Source organism: Malus domestica, chromosome 06 (genome assembly GCF_042453785.1).
Source record: "Malus domestica chromosome 06, GDT2T_hap1".
Lineage (NCBI taxonomy): Eukaryota > Viridiplantae > Streptophyta > Magnoliopsida > Rosales > Rosaceae > Malus > Malus domestica.
In genome coordinates, this window is record NC_091666.1 from 25964636 (window position 1) to 25989825 (window position 25190).

At 37.4% G+C, this 25190-nt stretch overlaps 1 protein-coding gene across 1 annotated transcript; it reads left to right on the forward strand.

The window, feature by feature from the left end:
* Positions 1–17408: 17408 nt before the first annotated feature.
* LOC103420529 ((+)-neomenthol dehydrogenase-like) lies at positions 17409–20813 on the forward strand. The gene is made up of 4 exons (XM_008358588.4): positions 17409–17843; positions 18747–19005; positions 19121–19315; positions 20025–20813. The coding sequence occupies exons 1-4, from the start codon at positions 17743–17745 to the stop codon at positions 20418–20420; spliced, it is 951 nt and encodes a 316-aa protein (XP_008356810.1). The 5' UTR covers positions 17409–17742; the 3' UTR covers positions 20421–20813.
* Positions 20814–25190: the final 4377 nt, after the last annotated feature.

The window sequence follows — 25190 nt, forward strand, 5'->3', positions numbered from 1 at the left end:
AAAAATTAAGTGAAAATATCACTATCCTAAATTAATAATTGGCCTCGGCCATGACGATACTAATTAAGAACCTTAAAAACTAAGAAAATATGACTGCATTTAGTTTAATCTTAAGATTATTAATTTGGATCGACAATTCAAACATTTCAGAATAAAAATTGCAACTCGACGCGGTTATAGTGAGGGGTGAATGGTGCCGGGCTTATGTGCGGGATGTCAATTAAGTATTATTTCGATGATTTGAGGTTGTGGACAAGAAAGATTTGTTCAAGTCAATTTCTTTTTTTTTGTCCAAGTTTCTTCCCTTTTGTCTAAATTACTTCCTTTTATAGATCTAAGATCCACATACCTATGAAATTTTGTTACAAACGATAACGTTAGTGAAATAAATAGTTTTTCGTCACTACGATAAAACGTCATATACATCTATGAATTGGAATGTAAGTAGTTTGACAAAAACAATATAATTAGTTGTTAGAATCAAGAGGTTTTAAATTGTTCATAGCCTTCTGGTTGATCAAAATGTTTAAGATGGATATTGACTCCATGGTACAAATGCTTGGAAATAACCCATCACACAAATGTTGGAGCAATATTAGAAAATATGAAAATAGCAATATAATTCCAATGATAATAATCATAAAGAAATTCACAACATCAATTATATATGAGATTAATATAAACTACTAGAGTGAAAGTTAGAATAACTGACAAACTTGGAGATTGAGGCTTGCATAAATGCAATGTCCTAAAGATAGAATTTCGCCCTTACTATTGTGCTTGTAGTTCAATAGGCGTCCATCTCCCAGGATTCAACAATCTATAATCCGAAGTCAAAGCACTTCAATCTTCGAACTCTGGCGAACTTTATATATTCCGTACTCTCAAGACACGACTCGGAATTTGACACACGAATCATTTGAGAAACAAAGTTGGGGAAGCCCTATTTCTCAAGAGAGTAACAATTAACTCTATTTTTCTATATTTAATGATAATGGTTTCATGAGTTTATATAGAACCCAAGTACTTTTTGTTAAGGAGATATAACTTTTCATCTATAAGTATACATCACTTATCAAGAGAATACACCTAAACAACATAACCTTTCTAAGAAATTGGTTAACACTATTTTTCATTCAATTATTAAAATTATATATTACAATATTTCATATTATAATATATAATTTCCAACAATCCCCCACATGAATGAAAAATCAGGAAGAATTTGAGAGTACAGGTGGACAAGAGATGCATCGGGAGAGGTGTCTTTTGGACTTGAACCTACCCTAGTGAATACTTATCGGGTTTACTTGGTGACGCAGTGGATGTAGAAGATCTTGAACTGTTCACCGCAGCAGTAAACCAAGACAATAAGCAACACACATCACTAATCCTAATATATTCTGGTTCATACGGTTGTGTTCATTTTGGTCCTGAACAAATCCCGGATTCATGAGAGCTTTAGAGAATTTAGCAATCTCATACTCATAGAAGCGACCCACTTCTACTCTCACATAGGTGACCACTGATTAAGAATAGTCTGCTCTATTCCTCTTATTTATAAGATATCACTGTCATTAAGTATAAATATACAACCTAAAACTTCAGCAGACAACACACTTCTTCTATCATAGGAATGAGGTATGTAGTGTGTTAACTTCTTTGAATCATGCCCAACTAGTTTGCCTATGGAACTTAGACCATGGGATCTCCAATCAACTAAGTTAGGTTTCCGCCCGGCTGATTCATTAGTTATGTTGGCTTCCCCTCGATGATCAACTTACTCTCTAGTCTAACCTTTAATAATGGGATCCACTACTAGGTTGACTATCTTTAATAGTGTGCACAATCCATCTTATGAAATTGTATTTCATATGAGAGTAGTTGTTTGACATTGTTTGAAATGTCAAGTCCTCAAAATTATATTAGGACTTAATTACTATGTAATTTGCTAGGAAATAGACTTCCCCCACATTTAAGGTATTTGAAAGAAGGTCTCTAACCTCTTCACACCTTAAAACTCATTCATAATAAGAGAATATTATCTCTCTTACATGCAAATTACTCCTAATTTGTTCTTTGCCTTATTCGCAAACCATCATAATACATGCATAAGATTATCCCATACAACATTTTGAAGCCAATATGCTTCCTATCCGGATTGTAATGTACTTTCATTTGAGGATTTCTTTATTTAAATGCATGTATTTTCACCTATGTACTTTGCCTTCACATTGTCAAAGATTCAATTAGTTAGTATTATTGAATTCATCTAGTACATATGGATGCTCTTAACTATGAATAACACAACCCAATGGCTATGTACATTCGATTTATATGCTTACTTAATAAGCATCATCTTGTCTAATTCAATTATGTATGCTTACTCAATAAGCATCAATTTCAGTGCCTCATCATTCCTTTTACGAAGACCCCCACACTTTCAGTGTATAATTCTTTGCAAAGGAATTAGCTTTGGTTTTATCCATGACTACCATGGCTTCTGAGTAAAACTCATTTTTTGTAGTTGCCTTTACACGTTACTCCTCTTTCAGGAAGTACTCATCATTCTATAGATGTTAACTCAATTAAATGAGTTTGCAGAGCATACAACCTTAACGTCGTATCAGACTTCCAGGTTCTTATGTTTGTAGATGCCAAGCCACAACATTAAAGATTGCATCATGATCGGGTAATTAATAGAGAAACAAAACTAACCGTTTAAGTTTCTCTGTCATTGCCTTCGATCCTTCTTACATCCACAAGTTCTTTTGGCATTATATACTGACATAAGGAATTTATTTTCTTTCCCGAAGAAAGAGCTTCGCATAGGGATTATATAGATGTAATTCTTTTCTGCAAAAGAAATTTTCCAGAAACTGCTACGATCTTTGGCAAAACCAAATCTAGCATCGTTTTAGCATTGCAGATAAAGCAATTTTTTTTATTTTATTTTTTTATATCCCTTGCCTTTGCCTTAACCGACACCTCTTTTTGAAAGAAAGAGTCAACACCTAACACGGTTTTGAATGGATATCTCACAAATTGTTATTGATTCTGCCCAAATAGTAAACTCATTCTTACGTACACGACCATAAGGGTTGCAATCCTTATAAATACTCAAGAAGAATACTTTAATCACATAAATATATGCCCAGTTATTGAGATGCATCATGGTCGTATGAATAAATCAATCCACATATATAACTCACATTTGGTCGAATGGGAATGAACGCCCAGGCATGTAGAAAATTAATATTAATCTTTGAAATTAAGAAATTTATCCATAAGACATATCACACAAGTCATGCAATTCATGCTTTTAAGATAACTTGCAAACACATATAGACGTAAGCATGCATATACATACCAGTGATCTAAATCACCCAAACAAACTGCTCATGTCTTTTCATCAAGTGATGCATTGCCCAGAAAGTTATAATTTTAAATTTCATCTTTTCAAAAAGAAACAAGCGGTTTATTGACACCGCTCCACATGGATAATACCACAACATCATCCAACCCAATCATCAAGACTAAATCAGAGATTGAAGTCTTAATTGCATCAATTCTAGGCTTCACATCAAATATAACACCACATGTTGTCCAAGACTTTTAAAGTCACAGATTGAATCAACAAGCAAACATTGCTCATGTGCATATATAGATGAATATTTGAATTGTATCATGCATTTAACAATACAATTTGAACGCCAACATCAAAGATTATGTTATATATCAATAAGCAAATAAAAATCAGTCCCTCCAAGACATGCCTTTTTTCCATATAAATCCGTAGTGTCTTTGACTTAGGGTTTAGGGTTATTACTTTCAATGTTCTTAACATCTTCTTCACATTCATATTTACTAATTATTGCATAAGTAAATTTCTATCTTTAGAATGTTGGAGCAATATTAGAAAATATGAAAAATAGCAATATAATTCCAATGATAATAATCATAAAGAAATTCACAACATCAATTATATATGAGATTAATATAAACTACTAGAGTGAAAGTTAGAATAACTGACAAACTTGGAGATTGAGGCTTTGTTTGGACCCATTTTTACAATATCGGCCCGAGCAATCAAGGCCGTCGGATGAGCAGGGTTTTAGGCCGTTGAACGACAAAGTGGTTGAAATAAATTATGATTGAGATAATGTTGGGATTTTAATCATAATTTATTAAACCTAGTTTTTATCTAAAACCCCAATTTATTCGTAGGATGGTGGGGCATTAGAATCCTAATGCATTACTGATTATTGGCGAATGGTTATGGATTGGTATGGATTTTTGCGCATGCATAAAGATAAGGATGCCAATTTGGATTTAATCAGCCGCATGATTGGCGTTGGTCAGCCATACATGCATATTATTGGCATATTTCAAGGCGGGAAGCTTATTGGCATAAGGGATATGATCCTTGGCTAAAGGATATAAGACAAATGTACAACCAGATGCAACTCCACAAGACAGAGTCCAATTAGGACTCTCCAAGAGTATCAAGCGGACGGGTGTAACTTTCACTATAAGTAGGGAGGGTTGCGCACCATTCAAGCCCCCTCCAATTCAACACACAAAACTGCCCTGCGCAAACTCTCTCAACAACTTTGAGATTTTTTATTTTCTCTTTTCGCTGACACATCTTCCGTTGGCATCAACAACACTGTGAAAGCAACCGGTGATATCTTAAGTCGGCATAGATAGCTCTGTCACCGTAGAATCAGCCGTTCTCGCAGCATCTTCCGTTGGCATCAACAGCACTGCGGCGAGGACAGTTGATTACCTATCCAAGTCTCGGTCGAGAAGGATTTCTGAATCCTTATTGGTCGAGGTCATCTCATCAGCCTTCTCGGCAAAGTAAGGTGTTACAGTTATTACATTCGGCACATTGAAAGCCGAATTTGATATTGAACTTCGTAAGAATAGTAACCTTGTCTTCAGGTTCGAGAGCCCAAGAGGCCGAGACGTGTTCCTTTCTCGGCCGCAATCGCAAGACGCAGAAGTCAGCCGCGCACCCAACGCAACATCAAAAAATTTACTCCTCGGCCGAGCTCGGCCGACGAGTTGGCACGCCCCGCAATCATCGAAGGACGTAGTTAGCTTATAGATTACTCGGCCTGCGCGCCACGTAGGCTTTGTAGTTTCTAGGGTCAACAGGCTTGCATAAATGCAATGTCCTAAAGATAGAATTTCGCCCCTACTCTTGTGCTTGTAGTTCAATAGGCGTCCATCTCCCAGGATTCAACAATCTATAATCCGAAGTCAAAGCACTTCAATCTTCGAACTCTAGCGGACTTTATATATTCCGTACTCTCAAGACACGACTCGGAATTTGACACACGAATCATTTGAGAAACAAAGTTGGGGAAACCCTATTTCTCAAGAGAGTAACAATTAACTCTATTTTTCTATATTTAATGATAATGGTTTCATGAGTTTATATAGAACCCAAGTACTTTTTGTTAAGGAGATATAACTTTTCATCTATAAGTATACATCACTTATCAAGAGAATACACCTAAACAACATAACCTTTCTAAGAAATTGGTTAACACTATTTTTCATTCAATTATTAAAATTATATATTAAAATATTTCATATTATAATATATAATTTCCAACAATAAATTACGACCCGAAATTAAACTAGTTGCGTTTAGCTTTTGAATTTTGATTACAAAACTGCAAAAGTCAATTACCATATATGTTTATAATATCTTGGGGGCAACGTTGTTTCTAGGAAAATGTCATAAAAGTCGATCCAATCCAGAAGGGATTGTTGGCATCATAGTTTAAATTTTAAAGAGGTCTCTTTCACTTAATAATCTTCAACTAGTATTTATTTTTTAATTTTTAACTAAACTTAAAAACTCATTTGGTAACGGTTGGAGTAGTAACCTATATAAGGAACAAAATTACAAGTGAACCAAAGGAATGCTAGTGTCTTGCAACAACGTTGCTTTTTTTAAGACGTTTCGCGGTTCTGCTCAAGTTGTGCATGCAAATTCAATGTCTCACTATCCCCAGGATAATTCCCTCTATCTAGACCCTACCTTGCAAAAAGGAAGATCCGAAAACAATCACCCTCTTTGTTACTTAGAAAACTCAAGTATTCGCAAGAAATGTTTCTTAGTTTTTTTCTGTGTGCAACACTAACGTAAAACCCTAATATATAGCCAAAAAACTTGGAGTTTTAACGTTGGAAAGTTGAGTGATAAGTGGCCAAGAATCAGGCCACCAAATCAGGAACAAATCAAAATAGTTGAGGAAGAATAAGTCTCCCACTTGAAATAATATCTTAGCTGATGAAGCAAATATTTTCTCCTAAAAATTAGAAAGCCAACATCTTCCTCAAAACTAAAACATTAAAGCTAAGTTTTTCTTTTTTAAATAAACACATTATCCCAACACTCCCCACTTGGTTATTTGAAAACAAACTCGTTCTTTAAGTAACATATAATAGAGTTGTGCATCAGTAAAGGTGTTGATACAACTCGAACCATTACATAGTGACATTACTTCAGAACATCAAGAGTAACACTTGGTCTTGAACTCTATCTTTGATAGCAAAGCACACACAACCCTTCTTGGATGATGTTCGAAGCGAGCACCAGTTGGCCTGGTGCTTGTATCCCAGTTTAATGACAGTGCTAGAATTTTCCCCTAAAACTATATACTAGGCGGCCTCACCTTCACCATCACAAAGGTGAAGCTCTCAAATATATCCCTATAGCTTGATATCCCACTCGAAAAGAATATAACTATCATTAAGAGTTTGAAAACTCATCCTATAAACATGCTACAGGTTGTCATGACTTCACACGAAATTAAAACTTCCTCAATAAGAACTATTGCATGACTTCGTATCACTCCATCACTTGTTGTTACCTATTGCACCTATTTCTTGGGATCTTCAGTCTATAGGTTAGGTTCTCATCACAAGTGACTCAACTCTCCAAGGGCTTTAACCCCATTCCTTTGGACGTTTTCCAAACTTTATCTCGAGCTAATCCTTTCGTCAAAGGATTAGCAATGTTGTCTTCAGTTCTCCCGTATACATGATCCACTCTAACAGCTCTAGCTGAGAGAAACCCTCTAATTGTACTATGTTTACGACGTATTTGTTGTCTCTTACCGTTGTAATACCAGTGCTAAACTTTTGAAATGGCTGCTATACAATCACAGTGAATGAGAACAGCAGGAATAAGTTTCTCCCACAAAGAAATGTCAGATAAAAGATCTTTCAACCAACTTGCTTCTTCACTAACTGTTGCTAGAGTAATCATTTCAGACTCCATTGTTGATTGAGCAAGTATGGTTTGTTTCTTAGACTTCCACAAAACTGCAGCTCCAGCTTTATTGAAGATATAGCCACTCGTGGCTTTTGAGTCTTCTGAAAGTGTACTCCAATCAACGTCGTTGTATCCTTCAAGGACAACGGGAAACTTTTCATAAAATAAACCATAGTTAGTGGTCCTCTTTAGGTATCTCATTACCACATCGACAACAATCTAGTGTTCATACTAGGACTGCTGTAAACCTACACAATACTCCAACAACATAAGCTATGTCTGGCCTAGTGCAATCAATAGCGTAACGAAGGTTACCAATGATGCTTATATACTCAATTTGTCTAACACAGTCACTAGTGTTCTTGAACAACTAAACACTACGATCATATGGAGTACTTGCTGGTTTGCACTCATAATAATTGAATTTCTTTAGAATTTTCTCTCTGTAATGTGACTAATCAAGAGAAAACCCTTTCTCGGTCTTGGTAATTTTTATACCAAGGATGAGACTTGCCCCACTCAAATCCTTCATGTTAAAATTGTCACATAGCAAGGTTTTAACATTATTTACTACATGGATATTGGAACCAAATATTAGCATGTCATCAAAATATAAGCAACTAACAGTGCACAAGTTATTTTCAGTCCTAACATACATGCATTTGTCACTTTCATTAAATCTTGAAACAATTAGTGATTGGTAAGCTATCAAATTTAGCATGCCTTTGTTTAGGTGCTTGTTTTAGACTATAAAATGACTTGTCTAATTTACATACTGTATTTTCTTGTCCAGGAACATCAGGTTGATCCATGTAAGTTTCTTCTTCTAAATCACCATTTAAAAATGCAGTTTTAACATTCATTTGATATGCAATTAGATCATGTATGGCAGCTAATGTAAACATAACTCGAATTGAAGTTATTCTAGTGACTGGCGAAAATGTATCAAATAAATCAAGGTTTTCTATATCTAAAACCTTTAGCTACTAACCTGGCCTTGAATTTGTCAATTGCACCGTCGGATTTAAGCTTCTTCTTCAGCACCCATTTGCATGCAATTGTCTTGCATCCAGGAGGAAGATCAGCCAAGTGCCAAGTTCTGTTTGATTCAAGTGAATCCATCTCATCATTTACGGCTTCTTGCCATGATTTTGCATCCAAGTAAGTCAAAGCTTCTTGGAGTGTTTTGGGATCTTCCTCCAGTGCATAGGCATGAAAATCAGTTCCAAAGTCCTTGGCTACTTTGGTTCCTTTACTTTTTCTTGGTTGGAAATCAGTTTCAACCGAATTTGTGAATGCTTGTTCACTTGTACCAGATAGGCTCCATTTAGTAGAGGTTGAACCCCTACTATTTCTTGATTTAAAAGGAAACATATTCTCAACTAAATCAGCATCATTAGATTCAATAATAACATGACTGTTTAAATCATAAAACCTATATGTTTTAATATTGTATACATAACCAATGAAAACACATCCAAAAGCTCTAATAGCCAACTTTAATCTTTTAAAGTCAGGTTTACGTACAAAAGCTAAGTAGCCCCAAGTTCTTAAGTACAACACATTTGGCTTTTTGTTCTTCCAAATTTCATACGTGAGATTTTGGTTTTTGAAGATAGTACTTTATTAAGCACATAACAAACAGTTTACAAGATTTCACCCCACCAAAATGATGCACTGCCTGAGTTTAGTAGCACAACTACTGTGAGTTCACAAAGTGTTCGATTTTTTCTTTTAGGTTTACCATTCATTTCTAGGGAGTATGGTGCAATGGTCTTATGTAGGATGCCAAGATTTTTATAGTAATCACTGAAGGCTCCAGATTCATACTCTAGTTGTAACGCCCCACCCTCAAAATATATATTTTCCGAGAAATAATTCCGAGGATAGGCCCAAATTAAACTCTTGTTTACATTACTACCAATAATCACGATTCTTTATTTAATTTTCATAATCCCTCACAAAAATTATAACCAAAATTAACGATTAAATTTTTATAATTTATCACCAATTTCTTCTCTTAAATCAAATTCCCAACTAAAGATTAAATCTCGATTATTAAGGTTGCATCTAACTCTTGTTAGACTATCTACGTACCCCTTAGCGGGATCAAACATTTTGTAGTTCATAATTCCGTTTAAATCCATTCTTATAGCCATTTCCGAAAATATTCTAGAATCGGAAATATTCAACATTAGTTTTCACAATCGAATCACATCAAATGGTTACCAATTACGGATTTAAAATATTTAAATTTGCATAAAAGGTAGCGCCAGCCCATTGGCCATGCGCCACCGCATGTGGCGGTGGGCCGCCCCGACTTGCCGGAAAATTCAACTATTTAAAAAAATTACCAAATTTTACAGAAATATAGATCTCAATGATTGGAGCAACTTTCATACCTGTGACCAAGACCAATTTGGCCTAGAAAAGCCTCAATTTGCCAAGAATGGAACCCTAGAAAGGGGTGTTCCTTGATTCGTCCTCAAATCGACTCCAACGCTCCAACCAATGATTGGGCATTGTTCCTGAGCTCAAGGGAGCTATTTTGATGGTGAGGATCAATGGGGAGGGTTGCAAAAAACTGTGAATCACCGTCGGGTTATCACCGCACCCACCGGTGCTTTTTCCCACGAAACCAAGACCAATACTTTCGATTTTTGGTTGGAATTGGAAGGGGGAGGATTGTGGAATATTGTTCTAGGTGGTGAGTGGCTTCAATTTGCCGGAAAATCACCGGAAATGGCGTCGGAGGCCATGGAACCCGTCGGGTCGGGTTGCGAGTCAGAAAAGGGGTCGGGTTCCTCTTTTTCTTCTCCCTCATTTCCTCTCATTTCCTCTCTTTCTGATTGGCCGGTCCCATTCCTCCTCTCTCTCCTTTCTCTTCTCTCATTCTTATCCCAGCCGTCCATCTCACTCTTTCCTTTTCTTTTCCTTTCATCCCAGCCACACATGTGGCATATCACATGGCTCCAGAAAATCTGGAGCCTTCTAAAGAAGGTTTAAATTACAAAAATATCCCTAACTTTAAATGTTAATAACTTATTCATTATAGAAGAAAGAATGCTTTTCAATGATATTTTATTTCATATCAAAACAAGGTATATATACAACCCTATACAGATATGGGAAAGAATAAGGGAAGAATAATTACATCCTAAACTAGGAAACCAATTACAGTAGGAATCCCACAATTATAGGAATCCTAATATAAGTCAACACTCCCCCTCAAGTTGGTGCATAGATGTTGCACATGCCCAACTTGTCTAGAAATCTGGAGAACTTGTTACTAGAAACCGCCTTCGTGAGAATATCTGCTACTTGGTCGTCCGTTCCTATGGGAGGAACCTCAATTACTTTACTATCTAGCTTCTCTTTAATAAAGAACCGATCAACCTCTACATGCTTGGTCCGATCATGTTGCACAGGATTATGAGCAATATCCCGTGCCGCTTTATTGTCACAGAATAACTTCATAGGTAGATCTTGTTTAACCCCTACATCTTGCAACAGAAACTTAAGCCACAAGAGTTCACAAATACCGAGTGCCATGCCTCTAAATTCGGCTTCTGCGCTTGACCTTGATACGACATTCTGCTTCTTGCTTCTCCACGTTACTAGATTTCCCCCAACAAAGGTGAAATACCCAGATGTCGAGCGTCTATCATCCGTCGATCCTGCCCAATCAGCATCGGTATAGCACTCAATTCTGAAATGCTCATTTTTCCGAAATAAAATTCCTTTACCAGGGCTTCCCTTTAAGTAACTCAATATTCTCATAACTGCACTCATATGTTGTTCTCCTGGATTGTGCATATATTGACTAATCACACTTAAGGCATGAGCAAGATCAGGCCTAGTGTGAGCCAAGTACATTAATCTTCCTACTAACCTTTGATACCTCCCTTTATCAACCGGTACTTGGTTCTGATCTATACCCAACTTCATTCCTTCGGCCAAAGGAGTAGACACCGGCTTACATGCTGTCATACCGGTTTCTTCCAACAGGTCAAGAACATACTTCCTTTGTGATAGAAATATCCCGAACTTGCATCTTGATACTTCAATCCCAAGAAAATATTTCAAAGGACCAAGATCTTTCATTTCAAACTCTGTGGACAAATAACTTTTCAAGGCTGCTTGCTCAACAGGATCATCACCAGTAACCACCATATCATCCACATACACGATTAGAGCCGTAACCTTTCCGTTCTGGTGTTTCAGAAACAACGTGTGATCCCAATTACTCTGTATATACCCAAATGCCCTCATGGACTTGGTAAATCTACCAAACCAGGCTCGAGGAGACTGCTTTAATCCATACAGTGATTTCTTGAGCCTACATACCTTTTGTTTCCGTCTGTCCGAATCACTGCACCCTGGTGGAAGATCCATGTAAATCTCCTCAGTCAGATCTCCATGGAGGAAAGCATTTTTTACGTCGAACTGTTGCAAAGGCCAATCCAGATTTGCTGCTAAGGACAGTAGAACACGAACTGTATTGATCTTTGCCACTGGTGCGAATGTATCAGTGTAATCAATGCCATATTTCTGTGTATACCCCTTTGCCACCAATCTTGCTTTAAATCGATCTACCGTTCCGTCGGCTTTATATTTTACTGTATAAACCCATTTGCATCCCACTGTTTTCTTTCCGGCTGGCAAGTCTATTATGTCCCAGGTAGCATTCTTCTTCAACGATCTCAATTCTTCGTTCATTGCATCTTTCTAGCGGGAATCTGCTAAAGCCTCCTGCACACTGTTAGGAATAGATACAGTAGATAATTGATATACAAATGACTTATTTGATTCTGACAAGTGACAGGTAGACACATAATGGTTTAATGGGTATCTCACTCTGGAATCAGAGTTTGGCTCACTCATGGAATACTTGTGTTTACACTCAGGATCTGCCTCATAAGTGGGTTTGGGAATACCTCTATTAATACGCTCTGGAAGGCGACGAAGTGGAGGTGCATCCGGTGTAGAAGACGATTGGTTATGAGAAGTAGTATCTCGTGACACATGCTGTAATTGCTGCTCTGTTTCACTGCAATTGGGCGGCTGCATCTCATCTTCCAACTCAATACCCGTGAGACCCGTGGGCTGTTCCTCTTCCTGACGTGTTGGCTGCTCCTCAGTAGGCTGCTCGGTAGGACTAAACCCAGAAAACACGGGCTGCTGCCCTTTCCCAGGTGCCGTGGGCTGCTGCCCTTCCCCAGAAGCCGTGTACTCCAAGCTCAACACATCCCTATCATCGCGAGTCAGAACTTCATCATTGCAGTACTCCCCCTGAAGTGAGGACGGGGAGGAACCAAAGAACATTTCATTCTCGTGAAAACTCACATCCTGAGTAATAAACATCTTTTTACTCGAAGGATGATAACAACGATACCCTTTCTGGGTAGTAGCATACCCCAAAAAAACACAACGAAGAGCTCTAGGTTCAAGTTTAGTCTTCCGTTGAGGGGGATGGAGGTGAACAAACGCAACACATCCGATGACCCGTGGGGGAAGATTGGGAGTCGGGGGGCTGCTAGTCTGAGATGTGAGAGCCTAAAATGGCGTATGGAAGTCGAGAGTCCGAGATGGAAGGTGATTAATAAGATAGGTTGCAGACGTAAGTGCCTCTCCCCAATAATGGAGCGGCAGATGTGCCGCAAGTAGGGAAGCACGAACCATTTCTAACAAGTGTCGATTTTTCCTTTCTGTAACCCCATCTGTTGAGGAGTATACGGACACGTGGTCTGATGAACAATACCGTGCAACTCTAAGAATGAACGAAGTTCCATATTAACATATTCTCCCCCATTGTCACTGCGAAGAACCTGGATATTCCTGTTGTATTGTACAGCAATCATTTTATGAAACCGTTGGAAGACCGAACTAACTTCACTCTTTGACTTTAACAAAATAACCCAAGTCATGCGGGTACAATCATCAATAAAAGTAACAAACCAATGAGCACCACCAAGAGTGGCTACTTTTGACGGTCCCCATACATCAGAATGCACAATCATAAAAGGAACAGTACTTTTATTTAAACTGGGAGGAAAAGAGGTTCGATGGCTCTTAGCCATTTCACAAACATCACACTTAAACTGAGAAACATCAGTCTTGACAAACAAACTAGGAAATAACTTATGCAGATAACCAAAGGAAGCATGCCCAAGTCGCCGGTGCCACATCCAGATGTCTGACACTTTATTAGTAACCCCTTGAGAATCATCAACGGAAAGAGCTTGAGTCAGCAAGCTAGAACTACTGGTGGTCAACTCCAAGTAATAAAGTTTCCCTCTTCTAATACCATAACCAATCGTCTTCCGCGTCCGGATGTCCTTAAAAACACAAAAATATGGCCAAAAAATAACCAAACAATGTAAGGCAAGGGTTATTTGAGCAACGGACAACAAATTATAATTTAGAGAGGGAACCATAAGAACAGTGTCAAGTTTCATGGTATCAGAAAGGGAAACAACGCCTTCCCCAATAACAGGGACGGCATTACCATTAGCAACATTGACCTCGGTTTGTGTGGATGTTTTTAGTGATGGAACCTGTCTAGAATCACAAGTCATATGTTCAGTAGCTCCGGAATCAATTATCCATGTATTATTCATAACAGAAGTAGAAGTACTGAGTGCCTTACCATCATTTCCTGCCGCAGCTATCATGGCAGATGCCTTGTTCGCTATCTGATCCGAATCATTCTTGGTTTCTACAATGGAGGCTCGAGATTTGTTGCACCGAGGATCCCAGGTCTTATCCCAATTCTCGGGATATCCAATCAGCTCAAAACAACGACTCTTGGAGTGTCCCGTCAGGCCACAGTGTGGGCACTTACCTTGTGGACGATCCCGGCTTGTCTGGTTTGGCCGAGTTGATCCAGGCCGGTTTTGTACCCCTTCTCGATTCGACCCACTAGATGATCCACGGGCCCTTGCTGCCATGGCAGCAGACTCCCCCTTATCAACCTCTGTCTTCATTGCTTCCTTTCGATCGGCTTCTCGACGAACATAGGCATAAGAAGCCTGCAGGCCAAGTGGGGGATCCTTCCGCAGCACTTCTCCACGCACCTGATCAAACCCATCATCAAGACCACCAAGAAACACATAGACCCGTTGTCTCTCAGTGGATTTCTGAAACACTTTGATGTCATTCTCACACTCCATGGATACTTTATTAAAGTGATCCAATTCTTGGAAGATCTCAGTAAGCTCCCCAAAATAGGTAGCTAAGGGTCGGCCATTCTGACACAGACGGGATGCCTTCTGATTCAACGAATAAATTCTAGCCTCGTCATTCTCATCAAAGTAGGCAGCCTTCAAGGAGTCCCAAATCTCCTTCGATGTAGACAACCGAATGTACCGTTTCATAATCTCGGGCTTCATGGAAGACAAAAGCCAACTCTTAATTTTTTGATCTTCAGAAAACCAATCATCATATTTAGGATCATCTTCGCTAGGTGCCTTGATAGACCCACGAAGATATCCCATCCTCTTCCTTCCAGCAATATGAATTTGAATGAGAGGAGCCCATAAATCATAGTTCTTTTCATCCAAAACCATACCAATATTAAAGCTTGAATTCTCTGACTGCACCATAATTGGAGCAGCCGCTGAAACAATCTGTGAACCAGCCCCCTTTTCTTCAGCCATCTCTCTGTTGCTTCGGTGTTGACTGACACAAACTAGGCAGAGGAAAAAAAAAACAGCAGCGGTGATGGGACCTAGATCACGTTGGACAAAACAACAGGGCAGCAACACCCTATCTGGTGCTCGCTGCAATCGGTCAGAGCAGCAACACCTTCTCTGGTGTTCACTGCAATCAGTCAGGGAACGGGCAGCAACAACCCTAAGGTTGCTCGCTGCAATGGATCAGGTACACGGCAGGAAAAAATTAGGGTTCGGTTTTTTTTTTTTCTAACTCGGCTCTGGTGCCAAGAAGAAAGAATGCTTTTCAATGATATTTTATTTCATATCAAAACAAGGTATATATACAACCCTATACAGATATGGGAAAGAATAAGGGAAGAATAATTACATCCTAAACTAGGAAACCAATTACAGTAGGAATCCCACAATTATAGGAATCCTAATATAAGTCAACATTTATAATTCTGTTTCATGAACAATTTGTGCCTACGCATTCGTGAGATCGAGTTCTATTCAAACCTATAAATTGTGACCTCGAAAGGTCTACGGATTTTAGGAAATAAATTTCCAAACTTCAAACTTCTGACTAGTTTAATTTAAAACTAAATTCAAATAAATTAATATAAATTCTTGAAAAATAATATAAAATCTCAATAATACAATTACGTAAATTATAATAATTTCCGGTAACAAAATTTTAAAATTCCTCAATTAAATTTTCATAACCATAAATCGATTTATTTTCGATTTTCTCCATATATTCATATATTTAAATTTTCAGGGTATTACATTCACTCCCCGTTAAAATAAATCTCGTCCTCGAGATTTCAACATTTGAATTACGAAAAGAAGTTAGACCTATTCTCACCATTCCTTTTATAGTGAATAAAAAACATAGTCTCAATCTATGATTTAATCCAAACTCCGAAAAATAAATAATTCCATGAAGCAATCAACTATACTCATATTTCCTACCACCCTCATTGGTAGAATAATTATCAGAATTTCTAGCTATACATATTGGCAAAAATAATGTCAAACATCAAGCCACATTTACCATTGGCTAAATAATACCAGATTTTAAACCCCCTCTACCACTAACTAGATAAATACTAGCATAATAACCACAATTATTGGTAAACTACGTACCATCACTGGTTATTTGTCGTCGTTACAACGGTTCTTCCTCCAAATTTCTAACCACACACACATCCGATACCAACATCAGAAAATTTTTGCCATACTCAATATTGGCAAAAACAAATATCATAAATTCCAACCATAACTATCTTTGGCCAAATAAATATCAAAATTTCAAGCCATAATCATCAGTGGCTAAGTAAATATCAAATTTTCAAGACAAACCTTTATAATTGGCAAATCAAATATAAAAAATTCCAACCAAAATCATTGAAATTTACAATCACGCTCATTGGGTGATGGAAAGAAGTTTAAAACCAAATCCGCAATACCGTTAACATTGAACGAAATCAAAATGTCTTTCTGTGATTTCATTCATATCCATAATTTAACTAAATTACCCATAGTAAATTTAAAAGCCTTTTAAATATTTCCTTCAATTGTTTCTCTTTTAAATTGCTTCGAAGTGTAGCCATAGATCAAATAAATTAGTGACTCACACTTCTAGAGCACTATTCACATTCCATCAACCAAAGGAGATAAATTTATGTACCACGACTCTAATGGTCAATGAAATTAAACCTTATTAATCACATAGCCATGAGAATATGTGCATTTCATCAGTTTTGTTCGCGATATCAAATCCAACAATGACCAACTCATGACTATGGCAACCAAACCAATCAAATTTGTAATTACAAACTTTGTCCTTAAATTCTTTTCATCAAACAAAAAACATAGCTGTAAAATCCTTTATATTGAACGAACTCAAAGTCTCATTCCATAATTTTATTCATGTCCTCCAATGATCAATGAAGAAATCTTCATGGTCTTTCCACCATTCCATTTCTAATGGGCAAATCATAATCTCAGTTTATGATTGCATTCCAATTCAATAAATCACCATAACTTTCATAAATAATAAAATTTCAAACCATCACATAATCATCATTGACCAAACAAATATTTTTCCTAGGACTTTCTTTCCATCCAAACCAATAACTAGCAGTCTGGAAGGAATTGTAATATACCTGGCCAATATACATGTCACACGTATTTATCACTTTGATAACTCATTCTCGCAGCCCACACATGAAGCTTTTCTCCCGGAAACACTGGGTCTTTGTGCCCATGTAATCATTCCTTCACATTTCATGGGTCATTTTGCCCAATTCATCATCTACGGGACCACTTTGCCTAATCACACATCCTCGGGCCTTTTTGCCCAAATCACACATCCTCCCATTTCACAGGCTATCACGCTAAAATCGACATCCATAGGCCTTTTTCCACACAATTCAACATCCACGGGCCTTTTTAGGAAATAAATTAGTTTAAATTCCCAAACTTCAAACCTCAAACCAGCCCAATCCGGCTGCAAGCCATTGGGTCGGGCCAGCACAGAGCAAGTTCATGAAGTCCACTGCAGATTGCAGAGGAAGCAATGGTTAGGAGGAGAGAGAGGATCCGAAATTAGGGCGGAGTTTTGAGGTAGAAACATCGGGCCAGGCACTTGACCGAAACCAACAACGTGTCAAGTGACGGAGCCCTGTCGCTCCTAGGGCCACGGCGGCTGTGATAAAACTGTTCCAACTTCCAACGTCGCTAAATTAACCAAAGCTCTCTCTCTCCTCAAGACGCAGAGCAGACATGGGAAAATCTGAAAAAACTGAAAGAGCCAAAGAAAGAAGAGAAAAGAGACGCCAAGAAATCTCCCTCCTCAGAACCATTCCTTATTCCGATCACCAGCGGTTGGTTTTTCTCTCACTCGCTTGTTAGTTTTGCTCAGATTTCCATTTTTGGGATGATCACTCTAGCTGTTGTATTATCTTGTTAGTTTGCAATTTCTTCGTGTTTGTGAATTGGAAACAGAACAGAACAAAAGACCTAGTTGTTGTGATTCGTACATTGGATGTTATGATCTTTGCAAGTTTTGCAATTTCTTTATGTTTGTGAATTGAACAAAAAAAAAAAAAAAAAACCCCAGTTGAGATTTGTGCATTGGATGTTTGGATGTTATGATCTTTGCAAGTTTTCAATTTCTTCATTGGTGAATTGAACACAAAAAAGTAAGAAAACCCAGTTGTGATTTGTGCATTTGGGAGTACATGATGTTAACAAGACTCTAGCTGTTATAATCTTTGTTAGTTATGCAGGTTTTTCATGCTCATGAAATATACGCAAGAAGACGGAAAACCCCTGTAGTAATTTGTGCATTTGGGAATGCATGATCTTATCATAGACTCTAGATGTTATAATCTTTGTTAGTTTTGCAACTTTTTCACTCTCATGAATTAAACGCTAGAAACCGGAAAAAAACCCAGTTGTTATTTGTGCATTGGGAATGCATGATCTTATCATAAACTCCAGATGTTATGATGTTTTTTTAGTTTTGCAATTTCTTCATATTCATGAATTAAACACAGTAAAGAGAGAAAAAACCCAGTTGTGATTGTTATTTGGGAATGCATGATCTTATCATAGACTCTAGCTGTTACGAGTTATCTGTTGTGATTTTGTGAATTTTGGAATGCATGATCTTATCATAGACTTTAGCTGTCATCATCTTTGTTTTCACACTCATGAGTTAAGCACAACGAAACGAAAACCCAGTTGTGATTTTTGCATTTGGGAATGCATGTATGTTTATATAGGTGGTGGTCAGCAGAGACTGTTGCGGTGGTGACTGGGGGTAACAGGGGGATTGGGTTTGAGCTTTCGAAGCAGCTTGCGGCACATGGAGTTACTGTTATACTCACATCCAGAGACCACAGTGTGGGGCTTGAAGCAGCTAAGGTCTTCCAAGAAGGTGGTCTCAATGTGTTTTGCCATCAGCTCGATGTGCTAGACATGGCGTCCATCATTGAGTTTTGTGACTGGTTGAAAGAAAACTACGGTGGGTTGGATATTCTGGTGAGTGATCAGATTTTGGATATTATTTGTTTCATTCAATTCCCAGCTATACTTTGCCATTTGCCGCATGGGTTCTAATTTTGTGCAATTATTTCACCCCCTTTCGATTTTGCAGATAAACAATGCAGCTGTTAATTTCAATCAGGGTTCTGATAATACTGTCGAGTATGCCTCTCAGGTTATTACTACAAATTATTATGGCACCAAAAACATGATTCAAGCAATGATCCCCTTGATGAAACCTTCAGCTGCTGGAGCTCGTATTGTTAATGTGAGCTCAAGATTGGGTAGAATAAATGGCAGGCGGAATGTAAGTGAATTTGTTTCTTTTCTTCTTTTCTTTTGTATTCGTAAAAATTCATCCTTTTTTATATATGTCCATGAATGTCTCGAGTGGGGGAATTGGAGAAAGTTGTGCTCAGGGATAACTAAATCATTTTTTTTTAAGTTAGTGAGATCTTTGCTTGCATGCTTAAGAAGAAATAACTGACCAGTTGTGTTTTCTGAAAGGCCGAAAGTTGATGGATTTCAAAATAACCCATATAGGTTATAGAAGTTAAGAAGAGGGTTTGTGCTTGTCTGAGTGCTAGCAGAGTGTCAGGAGCCCTTTTGACCAAAAGTTTGAGGACCTGCCCTTATAATTTGTCCCAATGATCAAATTTCTAGGAGGGCTTATGGTTCACCCAGGTTATGCTACCGGGTTGGAGGAACACTGTTGAGAAACCGTGGGTGCATGATATGAGGTGGGTTTGGTGACAGGACAGGTCAGTAAAGTAACTGTCTAGCTGCTAGATCATGAAGCATTTCTGAGAGCTTGCTAGCCATCAGGCTGTCGTAGGGTTTTCTTATCCGACTCTGATTTCTCCCAGAGGGAAAATCATTAATATGATATGAACCTCCATTGCATGATATCATTCGTTGCTATCTTTTGAGAATGTATCAAAACTTGTTAATCTTTCCCAACCATATGCACATGCACAGCTTTGCTTTTTGTCGATCTAATCATTTTTACCTGACAGAAAATTGATGATGTGATTTTGAGAGAGAAATTTAGCAATTTGGACAGAGTCACTGAGGAACTGATTGATCAAACAGTGTCCAGTTTTCTACAACAAGTACAAGATGGCACTTGGGAATCAGGTGGGTGGCCTAAAACGTTCACCGACTACTCAGTATCAAAACTTGCAGTCAACACTTACACCAGGCTGGTGGCGAAGATGCTCTCTGACAGACCAGAAGGCCAGAAAATTTATATCAACTGCTACTGCCCAGGTTGGGTGAAGACTGCTATGACAGGTTATGCTGGGAATATATCAGCCGAAGAAGGAGCTGACACTGCAGTTTGGCTTGCCTTGCTTCCAGACCTGGCAATAACGGGGAAGTTTTTCGCTGAAAGACGTGAGATAAGCTTCTAAGGTAGTCTGTCTAAAGACTGACAGTTTGCGCAACAGTTAAATTGCTTCGTTACGGACTTCGTATCCACTAAAGCTATAATGACGGTGCAAATTCTATTGTAATCGACGTTTCTGAACTGCAACTGCAATATGCCTTGAGCGAATACTTGAAGAAGAGAGCTGGCAACATACGGTAGGGATGTAGGCGGATAGGATGGATTTTACAACGAATTTGATGTCAACAAGGGTACGCCACGTGCTTCTGTATCATCTCTAAGCTGAGATTTTTAAAGCACTTTTTGTTCCCAATCTTGTTTAGTTACTGGGATTAAGACTAGATTCAGTTGGGCGGTGACTGTTATGCCAAATGTTTCTTTCATTTACCCATCAATGCAAGTGATTTTCGTAGTGTCATTGAAGAATTTTTGGTATCATGTTGGGAAATAACACATTTGTGCTCTACTATGTTTCTAAATCCTTGCTTACAAGAGCACTTTAATTTTGATGGTGCGAGTGAAGCATTTCTGTGTTATTTAAGTACCAGAAATAAAAAGATTGTATGCCTATCCAGCAAAGAAGCTTAGCACAACGTTAGCTAAGTTGCAACCCTTTTGTCGGAGATCTCTTATTTTTTGTGTTTACTTCCTTTGAGTGCAATTTCGCTCACCATTCTCGTTATGCACCAGGATTTCATGAATCACGACATAAAAGAATGACATGCATGACGATACCTAGATTCTCATCATGTCAAAGTCCATATACTCCATACTAGATTGTGCATATTGGTTAGGCAGTGAGATTACCCGCTTGCATCAATTTCTGAACCTCTTCTTCTGTAGATTAAAGTAGTTTTGAATGCTGTCATGTAAAAATAATATACATCCATACGGCATTGTACCTCACACAAATAATAGACATCCATTCCGCATTGTACCTCACTTATGATCGTTCACTGTCCGTCATTCTTTCCCGGTTTAATTCACCATGTATGATTTCTTTCAAGTCTCAAACTACCAATGGAGAATAATCAAAGTATAAGAAGTGGCAGAGCTGTTTTTGTGATTAAGAAGGGCAGTGATCTCCACGGCGGACACAGTGGCAGTTACGATTCTTTCTTCAACTAATCCCACCGGGGTGCCGGCTCAAACCCTTGGATGAAGAACTTGTGGGTTACTACTTGAGGAGGAAAATTGCGAATCTACCGCTGCCTCCGAATATTATTAATGAAGTTGAACTGTACAAATTCGGCCCTAATTATACACTACAAGTCTGTTTTAATCCTTGATAACTATTTCGTTTTCAGTTTAAATTAATGTATTTGTGTTTGTTTTACAGTATCATATATTGTATGTGTGTGGATGCAGTCAGAATTTCCGGATTAACCTATATTACATGCAATTATTTGTATCTGCATGTGTTTTTTATGCGTTTTTGCTTCTTGGAGTATGTAGAATCAGATGAGACTGTTTGAGAAGAATGTTATCATGGCCGGTTCTAGGGTTAGGAGACTCTTGAAAAAATTACATATATATATATATATATATATTTGTACTATGTAGAAACCCTAGAAGAAATATAGCAAAGCAATATCTCATTGTACTATTGTAGAAACCCTAGAAGAAATTTCGAGAGAGAGAATCATGGTTGATAACGTTTGTAGCTCAAGTGATTAACATCATTTATTCTTGCACCAAAATTTTACGTTCGAATTTCTTCCCGCCGTTGTTTGTATTGTATCAAAGAATGAGAGAAAGAACAGTGGTCGAGTGGTCGAGTGGGCATGGAAACACAACACTAGGCTCGCCTAGTGGCCTTGTGAAATATACAATCGAGAGCAGGGCTTGATGAAATCCAAACTACTGTTTTTTATTCGAAAGTAGGAACAAAACAGCATGGTACCGCACAGTGCTTGCTATTTGTTACAATATCTTGAATTTAGGGTTCAATATTATAGAGTTTAATTAATATCATTGATTTTGCACATATTGGATTTGATAGACACAATAACCTTTTCTCTATTAATTATTTTTTTGTTGAAATTAGGCATGTAATTCCATAGAGTTCTATTGTTTTTACGATTTGTAAGCTTGTTCAATTTTGTTGATCATGCGCAGCAAAATACAAGCTTGATGGGGAAGAAGATAACATCGGTACTTTTTTACACCAAGTGATAAAACGTATCGAAAAGGGACACGTCCAGATCGAGCAGCAGGAATGGATATTGGAAAGCTACTGGGGTTAAAAAAGATGTCAAGTCTAAAAATGTTGAAGTTGGTTTTAAGACATCACTAGTTTTCTACGAGGGCAAGTCTCCCAGGGTTAAGAAGACTAATTGGCTGATGCATGAGTTTAACGTCAAAGCTCCTCCCAGGAAGGCAGACAGAAATAACATGAGGGTATGAAATACAGATCGATCGATTTTTACTACTATTTCTTCAACAAAAATAGAAAGAGTTGTTTGTCACCCTAAATTCATCATGCACCCGAAATACAAGAGATAATTTACATAGAAAGAAGTGCAGGGTGACATTTTTGAAGTGTCGAGAAGACCACTCAAAAGAGTTTTGTGTTCCTCCCAACACTTAATTTTGACTTAATATTTTCTCTCTTGCAACTTGACGACTGGGTTTTGTGTAGGGTATATATGAAGGCTAACAAGGCTAAGAAATTTAAAGCTTCAAACCAATCAAGTGCTCATGTTAATCAAGTTTAGAAACAACCAAATGATGAAGTTGCAACAGAAGACAATGGGCTTGATTATGATGGAGTAGATCTTGCTCTTCAAAACCCCAACGAGTATCCTCCTAAAAACTCATATGATAATCCTCATCCTCAAAACCCTAATCATCAATCTTACCTAGTTTATCCTCCTCAAAACCCTAACCATCAATCTTACATAGTTTATCCTCCTCAAAACCCTAATCATCAATCTTACTTAAATTCTAACCATAATGGATATTACAGCTGTGATGGGTACAACCTCTTTTCCAACACAAATGCCATGGGTAAGTAGACATATATGCATTTAAATTTTTTATCTTGAATCTCATATGATCACCATTTTTTGAGTTCCCTAACTATGTTTTAACTTACAGGTTCTGACGGATTGTTTAAAGAGGAACCATTCCCAACAATCCTTCCACCACAGGATCATCAACACCTTTACCTTCCAAACCAGAATTCTCTGCAATTTAATGGGTATCAACCTCACCAACGATTATGGGGCTGATAAGCACAAGACAAAGCTATGGCGATTGGCTCATTGGCTACTCTATTTAACGTTCCATAGGTATTACTTTCTGGGAATTTAAGATCTAAGTCTCAGTGAGGCCTTTATTTCTCTTGGATTGGAACTGGTGTTTTTTAGTTCTCATTTTTTTTCTTTTTTTTTAATTGAAAAACTATCTATTGGATTGTGAAATTTCTATTTCAATAACTGTTTTTATGTTTTTCCTAAAAGAAAAAATAGTTTGGCAACAATTTGTTAGCAATCTTGATGTTTTTGCCCGTTTATTTTATGTTGGTGATATTCAAGGTTCGTTTGAAAGTACTTTTAAAATGGTTGAAAGTATTTTTGATGGAAATATTTTTGGAACCAATCCTTAGTAAAATACAAGTGAATCGTGGAAAATCACTTGAAGTGCTTCCAACAAAAAACACATAACTAGTGTTTCTTGTAAGAAAGCTTTAAGTGTTTTTCGAACCTAAAATCTTCTTTAAAAGTGATTTCAATCATTTTAAAAGCACTTCCAAACTAGCTCTTAATCTTTTATAAACATGTGGTGCATAGATGTGGTTCAAATAACCTTTTGAATTTTCAATGTTTCTTAATAAAATGTTTTGTTACCAAAATTGTTACATAGAGTACTTATGTAAAGTCGACCTAATGGGCAATAAAATTTATCTTACTATTTTATTTCTACTTTGTGTTTAGCGCTAATTTATCAATCTTACTATTTTATTTCTACATGGAATTAAATCTCATTCTCATTCATTTCCCCAATTTCTAACTTTCTTCTGTATGTCTTAAACTAAAAATATATGTTGCCATATGACGAAAATAAACATGCCATTACGATATATGGTTGTGTTATCGTATACCTGTTTCGACCCGATTTTACATTATCTGCCTGAGCAATCGAGGCCGTTGAATAAGCAGATATTAAATCGTTAGATGATAAAGTAGTTGAAATGATTTTTAGTTATTATTGAGAAGTAATATTATTTTAATCATAATATTATCTCTTAATATTAACTAGGATAGTTAAAACCTAATTTTTGATACATCCAGTTGGTTGTTTTAAAAAAGATGATTTGATTTGTCTTCAAAGGATTGCACGGAGACATTTGAATTGGCTTACCATATCAGACTCCAAGTGTATGTAGTCTCCTACGTGGCTAATTATTATTAAAACCAGGGTCCTGTTTTTGATATAAAGGAGTGGGTGTTGCAGTTCAAATGGACGTTGAATTCATGGATAGGGTTGAAGCACGTGGGGTTTTTTTTGGGATATGATGATGAATTTTATCAATTGTTTTTGAGAGTTTAAGCTTATGAAGGAATCATCATGCATGCATGTGATCTTCATCAGGGGAGATATACATGATGGATTTGATTGGTGAAGTGATTGCATGGATATAAACTTGTTTATTTTATGGAAATAAACTTGTTTATTTATGGTGATGTGATACCAAGCCTAATAATGGGGGATAGGCCTTAGCCTATGGCACAGATCAGTTGTATTAGTTTGAGTTGCAGATGAACTCTACTTACTTATTAGGCCGTGCATA

Excerpts from the sequence above, each read along its gene's own strand:
- LOC103420529 (XM_008358588.4), top strand. The coding sequence starts at position 17,743 with ATGGGAAAATCTGAAAAAACTGAAAGAGCCAAAGAAAGAAGAGAAAAG. Across the intron at positions 17,844-18,746 it reads CCTTATTCCGATCACCAGCG|GTGGTGGTCAGCAGAGACTG; the intron begins GTTGGTTTTTCT and ends ATGTTTATATAG. Across the intron at positions 19,316-20,024 it reads GAATAAATGGCAGGCGGAAT|AAAATTGATGATGTGATTTT; the intron begins GTAAGTGAATTT and ends TTTACCTGACAG.